At 40.9% G+C, this 23,609-nt stretch overlaps 1 protein-coding gene across 1 annotated transcript in view; it reads left to right on the top strand.

The window, feature by feature from the left end:
* The first annotated feature begins 1,157 nt into the window (after positions 1–1,157).
* The window catches only part of LOC124550809 (cilia- and flagella-associated protein 58-like), a 281,635-nt gene continuing 259,183 nt past the window's right edge, over positions 1,158–23,609 (top strand). Inside the window, exons 1-3 of the mRNA XM_047125536.1 lie at positions 1,158–1,172; positions 1,207–1,422; positions 1,544–1,692. Coding sequence (XP_046981492.1) covers positions 1,158–1,172; positions 1,207–1,422; positions 1,544–1,692 — 380 coding nt within the window. The remainder of the gene's footprint in view (positions 1,173–1,206; positions 1,423–1,543; positions 1,693–23,609) is intronic.

The raw sequence follows: 23,609 nt of genomic DNA, 5'->3' as shown, positions 1-23,609 counted from the left end.
TTTTACTGCTGCTACTGGTGATGATTTTGATGTTGCTGTTGCTTCTGTTGTTGTTGTTACTTGTGATGAATCTGCTTTTATTGATTTTTGTGATGATACTGTTACTGTTGTTGATGGTGCTGCAGATGTTTGATGGTGCCTTTTTATTTCATCCAATACTTTTTGTGCTACAATTTTCTTCCCTAGGCCATTCAAATGAAGGCCATGAGAAGTGTGGAATCTCTGACGAATGCCACTAATATCAACAACACAAACATTTCAGAATTGACTGCATATACTGGAAAAACTCTCATTAGCAGTACTAAACTCTTTGTTCACACAAGACCAAGGTGGCAGATCATAGCGATGTGGAATGCTGACAAAGAGAATGTTTGTATGTGACAAATGAGCCAGATGCTTTTTCAATTCTGAGCAGGTTGTAGAGGTTTCATTTTTATATACATCGTTAGAGCCACCAAACAAAGCTACAAAGTCTTTTGAAGTCAATTTGATATAATTTCATCAGTGTAAACATTCTTAATTACCTCCGAAAGGGAAGCCCCAGGCTTGACATAACTCATGAAACTGATGTCTCATTAACAAGAGAGGCTATTCTGCGTCCGTGGCTATCAGCTAAAATGTGCAATTTTCCCATATGATTATGTATTTTTTGCTGTGACATAGGCATATGTTGACATGGATTGCACGTAGGCCTATTCAGGGGAGCAGCAATGGCTGAAACGTACCTGTGTATTTTCAAAAATATTTTCTGAAGCACTATCATCACTTATTTCGCTTAGCACTTCATACCTGTTTTGTAGTTGAATAGGTGGGTTTTGTCTGACCCTGTAGACATTGGTATCATAATTCCATTCTGACGATTTTTCGTGTGTTTTCGTGCACACCAAGAACGGAACTTCGTTTCGCATACGCCAATACTGCCTACTCTCCCATACTTTTTACTCACATTATGTCTTGTATTTTTGCTACTATAGCTTATGATTCCCTTGAAGTTCACTGAGCGATTTATTTATACCCATTGTGTTCAGCTGCAGGGATTTTTTGCACTCGTGTTGTAAAACACGTATCCCTTCCACTAACACTGTAATGATATTGTTTGTGTAATCCATCTTATTAAGTTTTTGCATATGAATGAAATATATATTGAAGTACACATTATGTCTGAGAGCATGGTCAGTGAATTCTACCATTGATACTTTTTTCCAGGCAGTTACTGAATTGTCAAGAACAGATGGTCTCGAAAAATATGCACGGGCATTTACTAATGTTTATGAGTTCTTTAACAAGACTTATGCAAATGAAAAACTTCTAGCGTTAAAATGTCAGGAGCTTGAATCAAATGTGGAGTCGTGTACAGAAAAGTGTTCTGTAGCAGTGGCTCAGGTGGAAGAAAATAGGGATATCATAGCAAAGCTCAAGCAGGTAAGCTTATAATTACCCAATGTATCATTTTTTTATTTGGGAGATAATTATTTTTTAAGTAAGTTTTTTTAAAATTAATTCTGTAATTAAGTTAAATTTTTCCACAATTTGTTCACTGCAGGACTTAGAGTGGTCTCGGAAACTAACAGATGCTGCTCATGTACGGGAACAAAATGCACAAGAAGCAATAGAAAATCTACGGCAACAAGTTTCTCGCCTGAAACAGGAAATTGAAAAGAAAAAAGAAATGGCAGGAGAACAGGCGGATGAGTAAGTGATGGTAACTAATGATTTGAACACATCATATGGATGTAGTTTATGAATGTATTGCTAATTAATGTGTTACTTTGAGTTCTTTTCACAAACAGTGATCAAGTTACTTAATTCAGTTAATCAGTGATTTCTTCCTGTCCTTTACCTCCCCTCCCTCACCAACCTACTTTTTCCTTAAGTATAAACACAAGAACAATTTCAAACAGCCATGGTTGCTATTGTGCAGCATTTATTGTGATGACCGGTTTCAGCAAATTATGTTGCCGTCATCAGATCTGTAAAGCATAGATCAACATCTTCAAGCACACTGGGATCAGACATAAACTTGCGTAATACAGTTTAACAGAAAAATGGACTATACTGTGGAATATAATGTACCTTCTTCAGGCTTTTGACACTGTTGACCACAAAATATTACTGGAAAAAATAGAATACTATGGTATCAGAGGAATTGCAAACAACTGGATTGCTACATTCCTAACCAATCGGATGATAGAGTCAGCATGAAATACACTAATAGACAAAGCAACTCAATAACTGAAATACTATCAAGTAATAAAACTGTAAAGCAAGGTGTTCCACAGGGCTTAGTATTGGGACCCCTACTTTTCCTCCTGTATATTAATGACTTGAGCTTGAATGTTGATGCACACAAAACAATAATATATGCTGATGACACAACTGTACTCCTCAAAGGGGAGAATACAGAGGCTGTGCAAAAAGCTGTGAACTTGGCCACTGAACAACTGAGCAACTGGGCTAAAATCAACAGATTAACTATCAACACCAAAAAGACAGCTTCCATGAACTTTCACACAACACAAAATGCAAATTACTCTCAGCCATTTGTCACTGTAAATAACCAGCCAATAGATACCGACATTGTTTTCAAATTCCTGTGTCTGTGGGTTCAAGATAACCTGAAATGGAATACACATACAGGAAAGGTAAATGCCAGGATTTGTACTGGCTGTTATGTATTGAGTGTACTGAAAACGTGCTAGCCTGAAAACATTAACCAGCACGTACTGCGCTTACATACAAGCCCACCTAAAATATGGTGTAATATTCTAGGGAAATTCTCCAACTGCTCTGAGCACATTCAGAATCCAGAAGAGCGCAATGAGGATTATTACTGGGAGCAAACCCAGAGACTCCTGCAAACTCATCTTCAGAAAGTTGGAAATCCTTACACTGCCTTGCCTCTACATTCTCGAGACACTAAAATTTTTCAGAAACCACATAGTGCTAACTGACCCCAGAGTCGTAAAAAATAATGAAATACATGAACACAACACCAGAAAAAATGCAAATCTGCATGTTATACGTACAAACACTCAACTGTGTAAAAAGGGAGCTTTCCACAAGGGCCTCCAACTGTTCAAAAATCTTCCCACATGTACTAAGTCCATCGAAGACAACATACAATTTAGCAAAGCCGTGAAGTCATATTTGTTGTGTGTGGCACTGTTTTTACTCTGTAAATGAATACTTAGAACAGTAATCTTGCTATTTGTGTTAAGTTGAAAACATTGAGCAATATAATACATTAGGATACTATAGGCCTATGTTAATATATGTTAACAATGTTAACTGATATCTTCTGACATCTGCAACACACTGTGTACCATCAGATCACATGGAATAAATAAAATAAATAAATAAATAAATAAATAAATACATTCATTGAATCTTGACCAAATGCGTTGGATATCATATCTTAGCATAGAACGATATTTCGTGAACATGAGAACAATAGTGTATCAGCAAGTCAAGTATAAAATGATTATTACACAAAACAAGGTACATATTGCACTGATTATACAAGCTTGTGTTCATAAATTAGCAGAATAAAGAGTGAGATTCTCTTGTAAACATCACACACATTACAACTAGCCACCAGGCGACTTTGGTAGTAGTTGCAAACAAAAATAAGTCGTGTCATATAAAGTATAAAGACAAACGAATGATCCAAAAATTTTACACTGCAGACATACAATAAATAAGTAATCCAAAATCAGAGTATGTTACAGTTATTTTGTTATAATAATTCTAAATTAATGTTATATAAAATTTAAAACCACCATAGAAACCATAATGGGATGCACTGCATCTTCAATATATCATTAATACACAAGTAGTGAAGCCAGTCATATGGCATGTTCATATGATAAAAATAAATACTATAAAAATATACATGTTATAAAATGCAGGCAGCATAAAGCCTTGACAACCATACAATGTTTTTCGATACATCGGTGCAGTTGAACATGAAGGAACTACAAAGGGAACATTAAATTTTCCACTTATAACTACCACAAACACATCATTACAAGTACAAAAGCTATGCAATGACATCACTTAAATGGCTTTATAGAATCACAATATTTACACTGTCAACATGTAGATTGAAGTTTAGGTACTAGTATGGTGCTCAAGGCCTTGGTGTGAAAGACACAGATGACAAGACCACAGGAATAAGCAATCCTTCAACTTGCTAAGTAATACAATAAAAATAAACTTGCTCTACAATATATTCATTACAAATAGTGCCATGTAGCTTGCTACACACAATTCACAGTGTATTAAACTATCAACTTGTAGCTCAAAGTCCAAGGGTGCTAGTACTCAATGCTGCTTACATTTTATGACATGTATGTTTTATTGTGTTTGTTTTTATAATGTGAACATGTTATATGACTGGATCCACTACTCATTTATTAGACAATACATTGAAGGTACAGTGCTTCCTGTTATGTTTTTGAAGATGGTTTTCAATTTTAACAGCATAGTGGACGCATTATTGTGGCCAAGATAGACACGAAACCCACACCTACTACAGTAATACAAGTTTATATGCCAACTAGCACTGCAGATGATGATGAAGTTGATGAAATGTATGATGAGATAAAAGAAATTATTCAGGTAGTGAAGGGAGACAAAAATTTAATAGTCACGGGTGACTGGAATTCGACAGTACGAAAAGGAAGAGAAGGAAACGTAGTAGGCGAATATGGATTGGGGCTAAGAAATGAAAGAGGAAGCCGCCTGGTAGAATTTTGCACAGAGCATAACTTAATCATAGCTAACACTTGGTTCAAGAATCATGAAAGAAGGTTGTATACATGGAAGAACCCTGGAGATACTAGAAGGTTTCAGATAGATTATATAATGCTAAGACAGATTTAGGAACCAGGTTTTAAATTGTAAGACATTTCCAGTGGCAGATGTAGACTCTGACCACAATCTATTGGTTATGAACTGTAAATCAAAACTGAAGAAACTGCAAAAAGGAGGGAATTTAAGCAGATGGGACCTGGATAAACTGAAAGAACCAGAGGTTGTACAGTGTTTCAGGGAGAGCATAAGGGAACAATTAACAGGAATGGGGGAAAGAAACACAGTAGAAGAAGAATGGGTAGCTTTGAAGGATGAAATAGTGAAGGCAGCAGAGGATCAAGTATGTAAAAAGATGAGGGCTAGTAGAAATGCATGGGTAACAGAAGAGATATTGAATTTAATTGATGAAAGGAGAAAATACAAAAATGCAGTAAATGAAGCAGGCAAAAAGGAATACAAAGTCTCAAAAATGAGATCGACGGGAAGTGCAAAATAACTAAGCAGGGATGGCTAGAGGAGAAATGTAAGAATGTAGAGGCTTATCTCACAAGGGGTAAGATGAATACTGCCTACAGGAAAATTAAAGAGACCTTTGGAGAAAAGAGAACCACTTGCATGAATATCAAGAGCTCAGACGGAAACCCAGTTCTAAGCAAAGAAGGGAAAACAAAAGGTGAAATGGAGTATATACAGGGTTTATACAGGGGCGATGTTCTTGAGGACAATATTATGGAAATGGAAGAGAATGTAGATGAAGATGAAATGGGAGATATGATACTGCGTAAAGAGTTTGAGAGAGCACTGAAAGACCTGAGTTGAAACAAGGCCCCAGGGTAGACAACATTCCATTAGAAGTACTGATAGCCTTGGGAGAGCCAGTCCTGACAAAACTCTACCATTTGGTGAGCAAGATGTATGAGACAGGCGAAATTCCCTCAGACTTCAAGAATAATACAATAATTCCAATCCCAAAGAAAGCAGGTGTTGACAGATGTGAAATTTACCGAACTATCAGTTTAATAAGTCACAGCTGCAATATACTAACGCGAATTCTTTACAGACAAATGGAAAAACTGGTAGAAGCCGACCTCTGGGAAGATCAGTTTGGATTCCGTAGAAATATTGGAACACGTGAGGCAATACTGACCCTACGACTTATCTTAGAAGAAAGATTAAGGAAAGGCAAACCTACGTTTCTAGCATTTGTAGACTTAGAGAAAGCTTTTGACAATATTGACTGGAATACTCTCTTTCAAATTCTGAAGGTGGCAGGGGTAAAATACAGGGAGCGAAAGGTTATTTCCAATTTGTACAGAAAGCAGATGGCAGTTGTAAGAGTCGAGGGACATGAAAGCGAAGCACTAGTTGGGAAGGGAGTGAGACAGGGTTGTAGCCCCTCCTCGATGCTATTCAATCTGTATATTGAGCAAGCAGTAAAGGAAACAAAAGAAAAAATTCGGAGTAGGTATTAAAATCCATGGAGAAGAAATAAAAGCTTTGAGGTTCGCCGATGACATTGTAATTCTGTCAGAGACAGCAAAGGACTTGGAAGAGCAGTTGAACGGAATGGACAGTGTCTTGAAAGGAGAATATAAGATGAACATAAACAAAAGCAAAACGAGGATAATGGAATGTAGTCGAATTAATTAGAGTGATGCTGAGGGAATTAGATTAGGAAATGAGACACTTAAAGTAGTAAAGGAGTTTTGCTATTTGGGGAGGTAAATAACTGATGGTGGTCGAAGTAGAGAGGATATAAAATGTAGACTGGCAATGGCAAGGAAAGCATTTCTTAAGAAGAGAAATTTGTTAACATCGAGTATAGATTTAAGAGTCAGGAAGTCGTTTATGAAAGTATTTGTATGGAGTGTAGCCATGTATGGAAGTGAAACATGGATGATAAATAGTTTAGACAAGATGCGAATAGAAGCTTTTGAAATGTGGTGCTACAGAAGAATGCTGAAGATTAGATGGGTGGATCACGTAACTAATGAGGAGGTATTGAATAGAATTGGGGAGAAGAGGAGTTTGTGGCACAATTTGGTAACAGGGTGCAGCCAGCTGCAGGTGGTGGCACATGTTGGCACTAATGACGTATGTCACTTTGGATCTGAGGAAATTCTCTCTGGATTCCAGCGGCTATCTGATTTGGTGAAGGCTGCCAGTCTTGCTTACGAGATGAAGGCAGAGCTCACCATCTGCAGCATCATGGACCTTTGGTGCAGAGCCGGGTAGAGGGTCTGAATCAGAGGCTCAGACAGTTTTGCGACCGTGTTGGCTGCAGATTCCTTGACTTGCGCCATAGGGTGGTGGGGTTTTGGGTTCCGCTGAATAGGTCAGGAGTTCACTACACTCAGCTGGCGGCTACACGGGTAGCAGAGGATGTGTGGCGTGGACTGGGCGGTTTTTTAGGTTAGAAGGCCTCGGGAAAGTATGGGATGGGCTGCAATCTCAAAGGGTGCATGGCAAATACAGTCGGAATTGTAGTTGTAAATTGTTGTAGTTGTGCTGGGAAAGTCCCTGAGCTTCAAGCGTTAATAGAAGCACAGAAGCTGAAATCGTTATAGGTACAGAAAGCTGGCTAAAACCTGAAATAAGTTCTGCAGAAATTTTTACGAAGTCTCAGATGGTGTTCAGGAAAGATAGATTAGGCAGATTTTGGTGGTGGAGTGTTTGTGTCTGTCAGTAGTGGTTTATCTTGTAGTGAAGTCGAAGTAGATACTCCGTGTGAATTGGTATGGGTGGAGGTTATACTTAACAGCCGAACTAAGTTAATAATTGGCTCCTTCTACCGACCCCCAGACTCCGATGATATAGTTGCTGAACAGTTCAGAGAAAATTTGAGTCTCGTAACAAATAAATACCCCACTCGTACGGTTATAGTTGGTGGGGACTTCAACCTTCCCTCGATATGTTGGCAAAAATGCTTGTTCAAAACCGGTGGTAGGCAGAAAACATCTTCCGAGATTGTCCTAAATGCTTTCTCCAAAAATTATTTCGAGCAGTTAGTCCACGAACCCACGCAAATTGTAAATGGTTGCGAAAACACACTTGACCTCTTAGCCACAAACAATCCAGAGCTAATAGAGAGCATCATGACTGATACAGGGATTAATGATCACAAGATCATTGTAGCTAGGCTCAATACCGTTTCTTCCAAATCCACCAGAAACAAACACAAAATAATTTTATTTATAAAAGCGGATAAAGTGTCACTAGAAGCTTTCCTAAGAGAGAATCTCCATTCCTTCCGAACTGACTATGCAAATGTAGACGAGATGTGGTTCAAATTCAAAGATATAGTAGCAACAGCAATTGAGAGATTCATGCCTCATAAATTGGTAAGAGATGGAACTGATCCCCCATGGTACACAAAACAGGTCCAAACGCTGTTGCAGAGGCAACGGAAAAAGCATGCGAAGTTCAGAAGAACGCAAAATCCCGAAGCTTGGCTGAAACTTACAGACGCGTGAAATTTGGCACGGACTTCAATGCGAGATGCCTTTAATAGGTTCCACAACGAAACATTGTCTCGAAATTTGGTAGAAAATCTGAAGAAATTCAGTTCATATGTAAAGTACACAAGCGGCAAGACGCAGTCAATACCTTCGCTGCGCAGTGCCGATGGTACTGTTACCAACGACTGTGCCGCTAAAGCGGAGTTATTGAATGCAGTTTTCCGAAATTCCTTCACCAGGGCAGACGAATGGAATATTCCAGAATTTGAAACACGAACAGCTGCTACCATGAGTTTCTTAGAAGTGATACCTTAGGGGTTGCGAAGCAACTCAAATCGCTTGATACAGGCAAGTCTTCAGGTCCAGATTGTATACTGATTAGGTTCCTTTCAGATTATGCTGATACAATAGCTCCCTACTTAGCAATCATATACAACCGCTCACTCACCGATAGATCTGTACCTACAGATTGGAAAACTGCGCAGGTCGCATCAGTGTTTAGGAAGGGTAGTAGGAGTAATCCTTCGAACTACAGACCTATATCATTGACGTCGGTTTGCAGTAGGGTTTTGGAGCATATATTGTATTCAAACATTATGAATCACCTCGAAGGGAACGATCTATTGATACGTAATCAGCATGGTTTCAGAAAACATCGTTCTTGTGCAACACAGCTAGCTCTTTATTCGCACGAAGTAATGGCCGCTATCGACAGGGGATCTCAAGTTGATTCCGTATTTCTAGATTTCTGGAAAGCTTTTGACACCGTTCCTCACAGGCGACTTCTAATCAAGCTGCGGGCCTATGGGGTATCGTCCCAGTGTGCGACTGGATTCGTGATTTCCTGTCAGGAAGGTCGCAGTTCGTAGTAATAGATGGCAAATCATCGAGTAAAACTGAAGTGATATCAGGTGCTCCCCAGGGAAGCGTCCTGGGACCTCTGCTGTTCCTGATCTATATAAATGACCTGGGTGACAATCTGAGCAGTTCTCTTAGGTTGTTCACAGATGATGCTGTAATTTACCATCTAGTAAGGTCATCCGAAGACCAGTATCAGTTGCAAAGCGATTTAGAAAAGATTGCTGTATGGTGTGGCAGGTGGCAGTTGACACTAAATAACGATAAGTGTGAGGTGATCCACATGAGTTCCAAAAGAAATCCATTGGAATTCGATTACTCGATAAATAGTACAATTCTCAAGGCTGTCAATTCAACTAAGTACCTGGGTGTAAAAATTACGAACAACTTCAGTCGGAAAGACCACATAGATAATATTGTGGGGAAGGTGAGCCAAAGGTTGTGTTTCATTGGCAGGACACTTAGAAGATGCAACAAGTCCACTAAAGAGACAGCTTACACTACACTCATTCGTCCTCTGTTAGAATATTGCTGCGCGGTGTGGGATCCTTACCAAGTGGAATTGACCGAGGACATCGAAAGGGTGAAAAAAAGGGCAGCTAGTTTTGTATTATCACGTAATAGGGGAGAGAGTGTGGCAGATATGATACGTGAGTTGGGATGGAAGTCATTAAAGCAAAGACGTTTTTCGTTGCGGCGAGATCTATTTACGAAATTTCAGTCACCAACTTTCTTTTCTGAATGCGAAAATATTTTGTTGAGCCCAACCTACATAGGTAGTAATGATCATCAAAATAAAATAAGAGAAATAAGAGCTCGAACAGAAAGGTTTAGGTGTTCGTTTTTCCCGCGCGCTGTTCGGGAGTGGAATGGTAGGGAGATAGTATGATTGTGGTTCGATGAACCCTCTGCCAAGCACTTAAATGTGAATTGCAGAGTAATCATGTAGATGTAGATGACTAGAAGAAGGGATCGCTTGGTAGGACATGTTCTGAGGCATCAAAGGATCACCAATTTAGTACTGGAGGGCAGCGTGGAGGGTAAAAATCATAGAGGGAGACCAAGAGACCAAGAGCAGATTCAGAAGGATGTAGTCTGCAGTAGGTGCTGGAAGATGAAGAAGCTTGCACAGGATAGAGTAGCATGGAGAGCTGCATCAAACCAGTCTCAGGAGTGAAGACCACAACAACAACATTTCGTGTTTATATTAAGTTGTTTTACATCTTTACATATGATACCAGCGCGGCTTTACAGATCTGATATGGCAATGTAGTTTGCTGAAACCAGTCATCACAATAAATGCTGTACAATAGCGACCTTGCCTGTTTGAAATTGTGCTTCTGTTTCTACGGTAATCTAGATTATCCCCTAACTTGACAATGTTCAGCAGATATGCTTTTTTTAAAGTCATTATGTGGTCATGCGGTTTGTTGCCATACAGAAGAATGTTCACCCATCTGTTGTGATCTCTGCAGAAAACTGGCCTGCCCTGGTGTCATGTATGTTTCTTAATTATTGTCATTTTGAAGTATAGTAAAACTTGCTCAAAATGGAATCACATGGGACTAAAATAATTGTCATGGGACAAGTTTCCATATTACACAAAACGCAGAAGGCCGCGTGAAATTTGTCAGGTGTCATGTACAAAAGCATAAGTTTGTACTATGCACGTATTTACCTACCTTCACTCCTGTGCTGTAGACGTTCATTTGCAGTATATTTTAAAATAGACCACTAGACTTTTATACTAATTGATAAATCGTATGACATTTTCGTATGTTTACTCCAAATTTAATTTTGTTTATTGTTGTGTGTACATACATATTATTCCCACATTTATTTGCGTTGAAAGAGCTCAGCCATTCCTCCATAAGACCACTCACAATTTACGCCTTTTTATTGCCTGCCAGTGTCACTAGCCTTTCTGAGCACCAGTGGCTTCTCTCTTTAACCTACCATTTTTCCAGACAGTAGTACAGTGAGTCTTTCCTCAGACATTCTCCTGCCGGTGTATTTTTCACTCTGAATTGCTAAAGATTTTGAAGGAAGTGCATGATAAAACAGACCCATTACATCAGCACTGAACACATATTTTGCATCATACTTCACAATTAGGTTGTACAGTTTTGTCTTCCGTTCTGTTGCTGCACATTGCTGCACATCCATAGCTACTCCACACGATGTTGTGCCTAGCTTTGCAACTGTCTGTCCATCCATCTGGTGGATACCTTTAACTCTGTATTTCCAGGTGCTTTAGCGATTTTCAGAGCCTCACTCTGCGACACGAGTCCAGAGAAAGGTATGTTTTTTGCCTGTGTACTTATGGCTTACACTATTTCGTTAATTTATTCGTTTCTCATTTTCTTGACCTTTGTTTTCATATGTCCATTCTCTTTCATCCATTCATACCTTATCTCATCTTTGTTTCTTAAAGTATCATAAATTTGTATTTTTTTATAGCTGGTCTTTGGTGAGGGCAAGGTCCACATCAAGGATAGTGCCATGGGATTTGGAATAGGACCATGTGAAATTTAATTGGGAGAAGGTATTCAGAGTTTCCAGGAATTTTAGCAGGTCAGTCTCACCACGAGTTCATATGGTAAAGATGTCATCAATGTATCAAAGCCGAACCAGAGGCTGAAGACTTACAGATCCCAGGAAATTAACATGTGCTCCAAAGCAGTTTTGTGGAGGGATCAGGAGTACCACGATAGGATGTGGTGGCCCAGGAAATCTGTTTTTTAACTAGGCTGGTGGGGTAATTATGTGCAGTGAAGGCTGAGGGGAGAATGATGGTGTATTGCTGTAAAGATTCTGCATCCGAGTTCTCAGGTATTCAGATCTCGCCCAATGCAGTCCCTGACAATCAGTCTTTCCTCCTCATCCTGTACGTTAAGTCTCCTCTGGCCCGCAGTTCTGGGTGACTTTCCGGGAATCTACCCCTTTTCCTAGACCTCTCCAGTCCTTTTCCTTCACTCTTCTTTCTTCCCCTTCAACCCTTCTACCAGAAGAAGGAGGAACTCCAGTTACATAATTTTATCAATAATTGATTATTTTCGTTGTCATAAATTTGTATTTTATCGCATTTGAAACACAATGTTATTTTGTGCACAGAGAATTTGTCTTTCTCACTCCGCTCAATTACCTTAATCATTTTTTCGACATCATGCATGTAGTGTATTCCCTTGGAATGCTTGACCTTGCTGGGTAAAACCATTGTTTAATGGAATGATATCCACCTCTTTCACTGTGAAGATTGCAGCAGAGTATTTGTAGGTATGCAAGAATGTTCAGTGTGTGCCCCCATGTGTCAATAATTATGGAAAACAAGAAACACTGACAAACATATGACTCACCAATGAATCATTTCCTCTGATGCACCAACACTGCGCCTAACTTGTTCATTGCTGCACAGAGTGGCACGATTTAATGCTGACGCACACAGCGCTGCACTGTGGCGAATCTCTTTTCTTGGTTGTGTGCTGTTCAACAGTATTGTCAGAGCTGTACAGTCCTTGTAATAAAGGTTGTGACCTTGTAGAGTCATGAATAAATGATGTATACTGTAATACAACATTACTGTATAAGCTATTTTGCAGATTATACAATGAGTTATTAATCAAGTCTTAAATGTGCATTCCATTTCCACATTAGGCACATCCTGCTTTATACAAAAAATTAGCATGTACTGAATACATTGGGACTGAAATACTTGCATCCTTAGGTCAGAGTTCTGAATTATACATGCTCCAGATTATGAATATGTCATCAGTAAATCTCGACCGGGTGAAGGATTTGGGATTGTGGTTGTTTTAAGAGGGTTTCCTCTACATGGCCCATGAATAGGTTGGCATAGGATGCTGCCATGAGAGTGGCCATAGCCATATCCCTGACTTGTTTGTAGGTAATGCCTTCAAAGAAGAATTAATTGTAGATGAGGATATAGTTGGTCACAATAACTTGGAAGGAGGTTTTAGGTCTGAAATCCATCGGACGTTGAGAAAGATAGTGTTTGATAGTGGTAAGGCCATGGGCATCAGGGATGTTAGTGTAAAGGCAGGTAGCATCAGTAGTGATGAGCAGGGCACCATATGGTAAAGGAATAGTAACTGTGGAGAGTGGAGAGTCAGTGGAGAAAACAGTTGGTATCTTATATACAGTATAGGAGGGTAAGTTGTAAGTAACAAGTTGAAGCTGTTGATCTATGAGAGCAGATATTCTCTCAGCGAGGGCACAGTAGCCACAGACTGGGACTACCGCTGGATTTCTTGAATGGGGTCACAGTGGCAGTGTTTATGAGTGGATGACAGCTGGCAGAGTTCTTCCTCCAGGTAATCCTTGCAGTTAAAAACAACATTGATGAAGGCTTTGTCATCATGTAGGATTATAAATTTGGGATCAGTTTTTAGGTGTGGATGGCATTTCTTTTTGCAGATGTAAGGTAAGTTTGCATGCCATTGTGCCCCTACTGAGAGAATCTCTACTCTCGTAGACCAATACCTTCAGCCTATGATGTGCAACCTTCCCTCGTCTATAAAAGATACCTACCATTTCCTCCACAGACTCTGCACTCTCCACAGTTCCTGTTCCTTTACCACATGGTGCCCTGCTCGTCACTACTGATGCTATGTCGCTTTACACTAACATCCCTAATGCCCATGGCCTTACTGCTATTGAAAACTACCTTTCCCAATGCTTGATGGATTCCAAACCTACAACCTCCTTCCTAATCACCATGACCAACTATATCTTCACCTACAATTACTTCTCCTTTGAAGCCATTAACTACAAACAAACTTGGGGTACGGCAATTGGCACTCGCAACACACTACCCTGTGCCAACCTATTCATGGGCCATCTAGAGGAATTCCTCCTAAACACCCAAAATCCCGAACCCCTCACCTGGTTCAGATTTACTGATGACATCCTCATAATCTGCATCAAGGGTGGGGACACCCTGTCCACATTCCTCCAGAACCTCAAACCTTCCCCATTCACTCCGCCTGGTCATGCTCAACCCAACAAGCCACCTTCCTCGTTGTTGACCTCCACCTCAGAGATGGCTGGATCAGTACCACCATCCATATCAGAACTACCAACCATCAGCAATACTTCCATTTCGACAGCTGCCACCCAATCCATACTAAGAAGTCCCTTTCATAGAGCCTAGCCACCAGTGGCCGTCACACCTGTAGTGACAAGTGGACCCTCTCGAAATAAATGCAGGAACTTTCTGAGGCCTTCACCGACTGTAATTTCCCTTCCCCCCGACCTTGTACAAAAATATATCTCCCGTGACTCATCTCTCCAGTCACCCACCACTCTCAGGTTCCACTGTTTGGAGACAGAGGAGCATTCCCTTCGTGATTCAGTACCACCGAGGACTGGAGCAGTTGATCACATACTCCGCCAGGGTTTTGACACCTCGTGTCGTGTCCTGAAATGAAAACTGTCCTACTCACTATCCTTGCCACTCTTCCCACAGTGGTATTCCGATGCCCATCAAACCTACACATTATCCTTGTCCATCCCTACACAACTGACCCTTGCTCCCAACCCCTTGCCTCAGAGCTCATATCCCTGTAATATACCTAGAGGCAAGGCTCTGTCCCATAGATCCTCCTACCACCACCTACTCCAGTCTGGTCACAAACATCACCTATCCCATCAAAGGCAGGGCTACCTGTGATCGAGTCATGTAATCTACAAGCTAAGCTCAACTGTGGGCGTCACAACCGACAACCTGTCTGTCTGCCACCGACAAACTGTGGCCAAGAAACAGCTGGACAAGCCCATTTCTGAGCATGGCACCCGACACACTGTCTGTATTTCAATGACTGCTTCACAGCCTGTGCCATCTGGATCCATTCCACCAACATCAGCTTTTCCCAATTGCTCAGGTGGGAGTTCTCCGTGCAGTATATCCTACATTCCCTTAACACTCCTGGCCTCAACCTTTGTTAGTCTTTGTCCTTACATGCTAGCCTCTTCCCTGTTCCCATCCCAGAACTACAGTCCTCTATTCCACCAACCCACCCACAGTCTTTTCTACCTCTCTCCTTTCTGCTAATCTCCCCCGCCCTCCATCTAACCTTCCAACTGCACCTAGCTGCCCTACACTCTCTCCACCTTGTGCCTGTATCCTGCCACAAGCAGCACTTAACTGTTGCCCGCTCTTAACCTGCTATCCCTCCCCCTCCCTGCCCCAGCCTCCGCCTTGCCCCCACCACCCGGTTGCGTCTCCCGTTGTTTGCTGCTGCTCACATTGTGGCCTTGGCAGCCAGAGACCACGGTCATGTATGTGAGTTGTGTTTGTGAAGGGTGTTTGTGTATGTTCTATCTTCAATAAAGGCTTTGTTGGCCTGAAGAATTATTTTCTTATAGTCTTTTTGTTGTGCCCATCTATGACTCAGCATCTCTGCTGGATTGTAGTGTTTATTGCTTATGCAGTAGTGATACTATTAGGCTAGATCTCCCAGTGTGGTAATGCAAGAAACATCTTTCATGTCGAAGCCGTGGCTCATTGCATGTAAGAAGCAAACTATCATATGACGTCTATATGGGGGCTGTACACTTCTAGACCACAATTGGTCTGCTAATGGTTTAATGCTACCGTTGTACCGTGTTGTGCTAATCTTTTCATATCTGCTGAACTGTTCCTTCACTTCTTATTTTTCCCCTCTTATTGCTCCATCCAGGTCTATCTGAACTGTCTATCCTACTACCTTCTCTTGACCATCATCAGTTTTCCACCTCGGTTGGCCTCTTGTATTTTACGAGTGTTCTCCACTTATGTCTGTCAGTGTACTAGTCTTCTCTCAGGGTGTTTCCTACCTGATCGCTCTTATTCTGGTGTCCCTGTTTACTCGGTTCAGCCAACTCTTCCTTGATCTTACTAGTGGTCTGCCAATTCCATCCACATGTAGCCACTATTGTACTCACCTGCCCACGTCTGCTCGTTTGACATTGCCAAATCAGCTCAAATGGACCCTTGCCACTCCTTCTTTCAAGGACGTGTACACTCCAACTTTTTCTCTTGTTTTTTCATTTATATTCATATCCTTCATAGGCTTCTGGACCAAAATATGAAAGAAATTCGTTTCTTCAGCCCGCTGTTCGTTTGGTTGCTGTGCATGTTTCTAGGCCACATGTTGTTATGGGGATAAAGTAAGATTGAAAGAAAGCCTGTTTTTATCTTATGGGGACTTGTTCATTCCAGAGTAGATTCTGAACTTGATACCATAAGTGAGCACTGTGGCAGGGTTATTGATCTTGTGCTGTATCCTGTTATCGCTGGAAATGGTACACTTGAGATATTTGTACTGGTCTACTATTTCCAGTTGCGAATTTTCCATTCTTATTTTTCCTGCCTCTTGATTGACATTGCAAATGTTTTACTCATCTGTGCTCCTAGACAGTCATTCCAGGTGGGCAGCTCTCCTGCACTTCTTTTTCTGTATTATCTCAAAGTAGTACATTGTCTTCACATGCCAAGATTTTGATCTCCTTGTTTTGCTTCATTCCTTTCATAGCTTCTTCTGTGACACTGATAAAAAGTTACAGGGGATGGGCACTGCCTTGTTGAACTACTTTAATTGTTTGGAAACATTTTCTATCTGTACACAATTGCAGCAATCTTTGCAATGTGAGAATTAACCTTGTAGGTATATTTTTATTTCCCATTCTCTCCCATATTGTCTTCCCTGAGACTATCAAATGCTTTTTCAAGATCTAAAACTGGAAGTGTTAAGTCTCTGCTCTTCTCCCAGTGCTTTTCCATCAATATTATGCGTGCTTATATGAGGGTCCTCCGCCTCCATACTGCTCTTTCTATGGTTGTGGTTCTGTTAGCCTTTTGTTGTGTATTTTCTCAAATATTTTCAGACTGTGAGACTGCTGTCCGCCCTGATAGCTGAATGGTCAGTGTGAAGGACTGCCGTCCTAAGGGGCCCGGGTTCGATTCCTGGCTGGTTCGGGGATTTTCTCCACTCAGGGACTGGGTGTTGTGTTGTCTTCATCGTCATTTCATCCCCATCTGGTGCGCAGGTCGCGCAATGTGGTGTCGAATGTAATAAGACCTGCAAAGAGGCGGCCGGACCTGCCCCGCAAGGGGCCTCCTGGCCAGTGAAACCAAATGCTCATTTCCATTGTTCTGTAACTGCTACATTTCCTTCAGCATCTTTTTTTGAAGAGAGGTACTATTACTTTCTGTTTCCAATTATGTGGAATTTGCACATATTACTCTATGATGTCACTGTATTCTTAGTGGACCAGCTGCTTTGATCATGCCTACTCTGACTTCATAAAATGAAGCAATGAACGGTACCATCAGCTATGTGTCTGCATCTATTATTTATTTAACTGTGACTGATTTTGGTGATCCACTCCACAGTGGCAAGTGGTGGTGATGTAATCAACAGTAATCAGCAACATAAAAGGAATGAAAACATCGGTATTCTCAAACCAGTTCACATGTTGCATGACTAGTTGGTTGATGGGTTGCATCAGATGCACTGTACATAAGCACAGTGGCGCCAACTTACGGGGAGGGGGGGGGGGGGCGAGGGGGAGGGCAAGGTACTTTGTGCCCCCCCCCCAAAAGTTAAAAGTAGGGGCCTCGCCCCCCCCCCCCTCCCCCCCACAATATTCAAACATGCATTTCTCACCACTCTCTTCCCCTTCCTCATCTCTACTGGGAAATTTGTTAAAACTTGCACGTACATTTTTGCATAATAGTATGTAATGATTATGAAGGAAAAAAATACCGATTTTTCGAGTTATTGCGTATTCCTTTCTGCTACTCCTCCAACCTCTGCATATGACGAACTGTCGTGACAGTGTTTGTCCCCTGCATCTGTACTATTCCCATACTTTTACTGTACGTAGAGATGCGGGGAACGAAAGCTCACCATGAGCTCGCAGCGCTTTGGCTGCTAGGATGAGCTCCACTTCCTCCCACAGCAGCCTGCTGGCAGCTTGTAAAAGAAACTAATGAGCAATGGTGACACCGAATTTGATGGCGATCGCTAGAAGGACTAGGTAACGTTAAAGACTCTTCATTCATTTTTGTAAATTCTATTGACAATCACTAGGTACAACACCACACAAATCAGCACCGGCTCCAGGCATTTTGCTGCCCCGCGCGAACATGTCAAGCGTCCCCCCCCCCCCCCCCCCCCCTCATTTTTCAACATAATCAACTTTTCCCACAATATACTTCATATATGATGCCTTATTTTCACATATCACACTCATTCGTCTCTTTGTTGTGAAAATGTCTTTAAGATTAAAGCAGCAGTCAGTGATATGTTTACAGTGCAATACATTTTAAGCCATTTTTGTTGGAGAGAATGTTTCTTTTGTAAATCGGAGCACACTGTTTCTGTACCACAGATAATTTTCAATAAGACTCTTGATTATATGAATAATTTGTATTTCCAATTTATTCTCACATTACTTCATTTACGCAAGATGGATTTGCCGCCCCCAAAAAAATGTGCCACCCTCCTCTGCCCTCCCTAGAGTCAGCCCTGACAATAATCAACACTATTGTTACTTGGCTACTTCGTGTTAGGTGCACAGTACTGTTACGCAGGCCACAGCTAATGTTGGCAGCAAACGTAAATATTCCGGAGCAGGGCATAGCCAGTGGTCAGTTAGTCTTTCTGTGATTCGGTTCAGTTGTTAATCTTTCGTCCCTTACTGTCCAGCTTAAAATGGACAAGTTTATAATTAGGAAGAAATGTGACAATGTGGCAAGTGTTAGTGATGGTGTAGCTAGACCCAGTGTTAGTGGTGCTGTGTGTGACAACAAAGACACAGATAGTGACGGAACTGTGGCGGTGACACACTGTTCGCAGAAAAAAACAGCACTGTTATCAGCCCTCTTGGAAACAGCAATTTGGATGGATTGATTACAACAAGGTAAAAGATGTTATTTTTTGCAAAATTTGCAGACAAATGTTTGAAGAAAATCGTTTTCAGTTTTCTCACAAAATGGAAAAACTTTCATGGAAACTGGTTTTTTGAACTGGAAGAAAGGGGTAGAAAAGTTGAAAGTGCATGAAGCATCGGGCTGCCACAGAGAAGCTGTACTGAAATTCAAATCCTTAAAATTGAATGACAATGTATTTAGCCAGATTTCCAAAGAAAAACTGACACAAATGAAAGAAAACCGAGCTTTTTTACGAAAAATCATATCTTCCCTCCATTTTTTAGCATTGCAGGGGCTTGCAATACATGGGCATACTGATGAAACACGTAACTCTGACAATTTATTACGCCTTTGATGTGAAGATAACCAGCTACTTTTAATATGGCTACAGCACAAAACTTACAAATGGACATCCCATGTTGTGCAAAACAAAATTTTGGCCATTTTAAGTCATACACTTCTTAGAAAATTATTGGAGGATATCAAGAGTGCAGAGTATTTTGCAATAATAGCAGACAAAACAACAGACATAGCCACCAAAGAGCAATTTAGTATCTGTATAAGATTTGTTGATGCTTTGGTAGAGATAGAAGAATATTTGTTAGGGCTATACTCAATACAAAGCACCACAGCTAAGGCTCTGTTTGATATTATTATCGACATTTTAAGACGATTTGGTTTGCCTACATCTAATTGTAGGGGCCAATGCTTTGATGGTCCAGCTAACATGGCCGGATTATATAATGGTGTCTAAGCAAAGTTTATGGAAATGGAGAAGAGAGCTATGTTTGTGCACTGCCTTGCACACTGTTTAAATCTAACACTACAAGACACTGTGAAAGCAGTTCCAGAATGTCAAAATGCATTGAATGTTATGAAGGACTTAATACATTTTGTGAGAGATTCACCTAAAAGATTAGATCTTTTTGCTCACCAGAAGGCAGATGCCTCTACAAATTTGAAACCACTCTGTCCTACAAGGTGGGCCGTAAGATACTTGGCAATGTCTTCAGTTTTGTCCAACTATACAGAACTTCAGGAATTTTTTCTAAATGTTTCAAGAAATGACAATTCAGACACTGGGGCCACAGCAAACGGCTTTTTGATTAATATGCAGACATATGGTTTCTTTTTCATGTTATCACTTTTGGTAAAACTGTTTGGTCATATTTATACCGTAAACATAGCACTACAGAGGAAACCCCTACACTTAGAGGAGGCCAATAAGATGGTTTCCACTCATGTAACTTCTATTAAATTTATGAGAAACAATTTTGAATCATTCTGGGGTGAAGTGACTTCAAAATGTCAAGATATGAATGTTGATTCCCCAAAATTACTCCATAGAAGAAAAGTCCCTAAGAAATACGATGACTCCATCAATTCATCTGTAGAAACATTCACTGAAGTATGTGACAAATATAGAAGATTGTATTATGAAACAGTGGATACATGCATCAGCTTCTTGGAATCATGGTTCAAAACTCAATCATTCATGTTTGTAAATCAAATTGAACAATTTCTTCTTGGTGATAACAAACATTAATTCGATATTTTATCTTTCTACAAATCAGATATAGACAAAGAACGCTTGCTGCTCCACCGGAGCATGTTTCACGAGATTATCCAAAGTAGTGATTCTGCGAATATTAGTTCATTGGATGACATAGTGAAATACCTAAAACAGGAAAACCACCTGTTTGGCCTACTGCCTGAACTAGTGAAATTCATACGTGTAGTGCTGACGATTTCGGTAACGTCCTGCACTGCTGAGCAATCGTTTACTTGTCTGCAGAGGGTGAAAACGTTATCTTCGTTCTATAATGAGGCAGGATCGTCTTAATGCCATCGCCCTTTTCAACGCCCATAGAAATGAGTCGACGAAACTCAACCTCGATGCCATACGTGACGAGTTCATATGCAGGAATGATCTGAGGAGGAGTACATTTGCCATAAAAAATTAAGGTATGCTTCTTCAACTTTATTTATGTATTTGTTTTGTACCACTACTGACCTATACTCTAACTGAAATGATATTGTGATTGATGTTTCAGCGACTCGAGGGGTAGGGGCTAGTCGCCAGCCATTCGTAGTTTGCATGATTTTCAGCTGTTTGCATTTTTCATTATCCTCACAATCTTCTTTTGTTTCTTGAAAGGTGTTATGCTGTGAGGGAAATTTCCCAAGAATATAATGTCATAACCCAAAAGGGAAAGTATGCATGCATAATACACCTCTCTCCTTCAGCACTTGTGTTGTTCCATATAATTCTCATTGCATAGGTCATTTTAGATAGGTTAGAATTTAAGAATGTTATGTGGGAATTCCATTTCAGATTGTCTTGTAAGTAAACAAAGCAATTTTGTTTCAGTGACGCTTTAAAGTGTTAATCAGTAGCTTATTCTTCACAAACCACTCTGAAATCTTTTCATTTGTAACTTCAGCATACAGCCTAAGAGCCTTTCTATTTCCACCTTCAATCAACACACTGGTGTCATCTGCAAATAGGACTGGTTTGGAATGTTGAACATGTAGATGGAAACGCAAAGCTATCTGTCAAATGTAGTACCTAATAAAATGATTCTTGCCCCCCCCCCCCCCCCTCCCTCAAAAATATTTTCAAGTCGGCACCTCTGTATAAGCAGTTTGTGGATGCCAATATTTTCATTCCCTTTAATGGCACTGAGTGCTGTAGTGCTGTTGGTTATATGACCACCATTTGCCATAGATGGGCCTGACATGGCTTTTATTATTTTTATGGTGTCGATTACTATCGGTTAGACACTGTCCGGTCACATCAATGCAACCACCTGTCAAAAGCCTGAATAATTACCTTTTGCAGTGCAGACTGCTACGAGGCGTGCACTCCCGGTAGATGCCACCGTGACGAGGAAAAACAAACTGCATACAGTAGTGGCGGACACGGTCCCGAGGGATAGATGCTTACTTGTGTCGACCAACAGTATCTTCCAGAATGACAAGATCACCTAGGGGATGTCACGAAAACATTCCCCAGATCGTAATACTCCTTTCTCGTTTGCTTTCAGACGTTACTCCATACGCACCGATGACCGTCTGTCCGACGAAGCGTAAAATGTGATTCGTCTGAAAAGTCCTCCAGTTGCCACTCGGTGGACATCCAGTTGTGGTACTGGCGTGCAAATTGCAGCCTCGATTGCCAATAAATGGCAGTCATCACGGGTGCGGGAACCGGGCACCTGCTGTGGAGGCCCGTATGCGGCAACATTTGCCAAGTGATCGTCAAGGAGACACTGTCGGTAGCCACTCGGTTTATCTGGGTCTGGGTGGTCAGTTGCACAACAGTTGCATGTGTATTCACCTGTACACATCTCTGTAGTGGTCATTCGTCCCTGCCATCTGTGGCCTGTGATGCAGCAGAGATACTCGGGCACCGGTCGTGGATAGTATCGTTTTGCCACGCTCGATATACTTTAATCGTGGTGGCACACAAACAGTTTACAAACTTTTCCGTTTCAGAAATGCTTCCTTCCGGGGCCAGAAAGCCAATGGTAGTGCCATTTTGGATGTCTCATAAATCACTCTGTTTTGGGATTATGATAATAATAATGTTGTGTGACGAGGGCCTCCCATTGGGTAGACCGCTCGCCTGGTGCAAGTCTTTCGATTTGACGCCACTTCGGCGACTTGCGTGTTGATGGGTATGAAATGATGATGATTGGGACAACACAACACCCAGTCGCTGAGCGGAGAAAATCTCCGACCCAGCTGGGAATTGAACCCGGGACCTTAGGATTGACAGTCTGTCATGCTGACCACTCAGCTACCGGGGGCGGACGGGATTATGATAACGACTACACTGTTTTTCTGTATCCCCCTGATATGCTTTATATATCCTTCCCAGTAGTGTTGCCACCTGCCATCTGAGAATGGTTACTGCACACTGACTTCAGAGATAGGTAGTGATCACATTAATGTGGCTGGACAGTATATGGTCACCATTTGCCAGAGAGGGACCCGCTGATGATAGTATAGAGCACCAAAACCAGTCACGGTTAAAAAAACAGTAGGTATAGATGCACAGCTGATGGTGTTCTTCATTAATTCACATACATTCATCAGCTGTTGTCACACTAGCTATATGAGGTCAAGGATGGATGTACGAAAATTTTCATCAAACCTGTCAATTTTTCTTTGGGCATACTATAAATACTGCTTCAGCTTCCTTCCGTATTGGTGGATTCTCACCATTACAACTGAAACTAACTTTGTTTCGTTATATTACTTGGGTCTTCTCCTGTACTGCTCTATAAATTTTTAAGTAGATTTTCATGATCTCCTTAATTCTTTCTCTTTCTTGACACTGTGTTTCCATCTGGTTTTTCTGTTGCTCTTATGTATTCACTGTCTCTTCTTATTTTTTGATACAACGGTTTACAATTAACATTGCTGTATTGTTCAGTTTTGTCTGTGAAATGACTCCAAGCTTTCTGTTTTTCTTCTATCATAACTCTTTTTTTACTTTTAGCCTCTGATCTTTGTATTTCTGCTGTGATTAATTTACT

Source organism: Schistocerca americana, chromosome 9 (assembly GCF_021461395.2).
Source record: "Schistocerca americana isolate TAMUIC-IGC-003095 chromosome 9, iqSchAmer2.1, whole genome shotgun sequence".
Lineage (NCBI taxonomy): Eukaryota > Metazoa > Arthropoda > Insecta > Orthoptera > Acrididae > Schistocerca > Schistocerca americana.
This window is presented reverse-complemented; position numbering and strand designations above follow the sequence as displayed.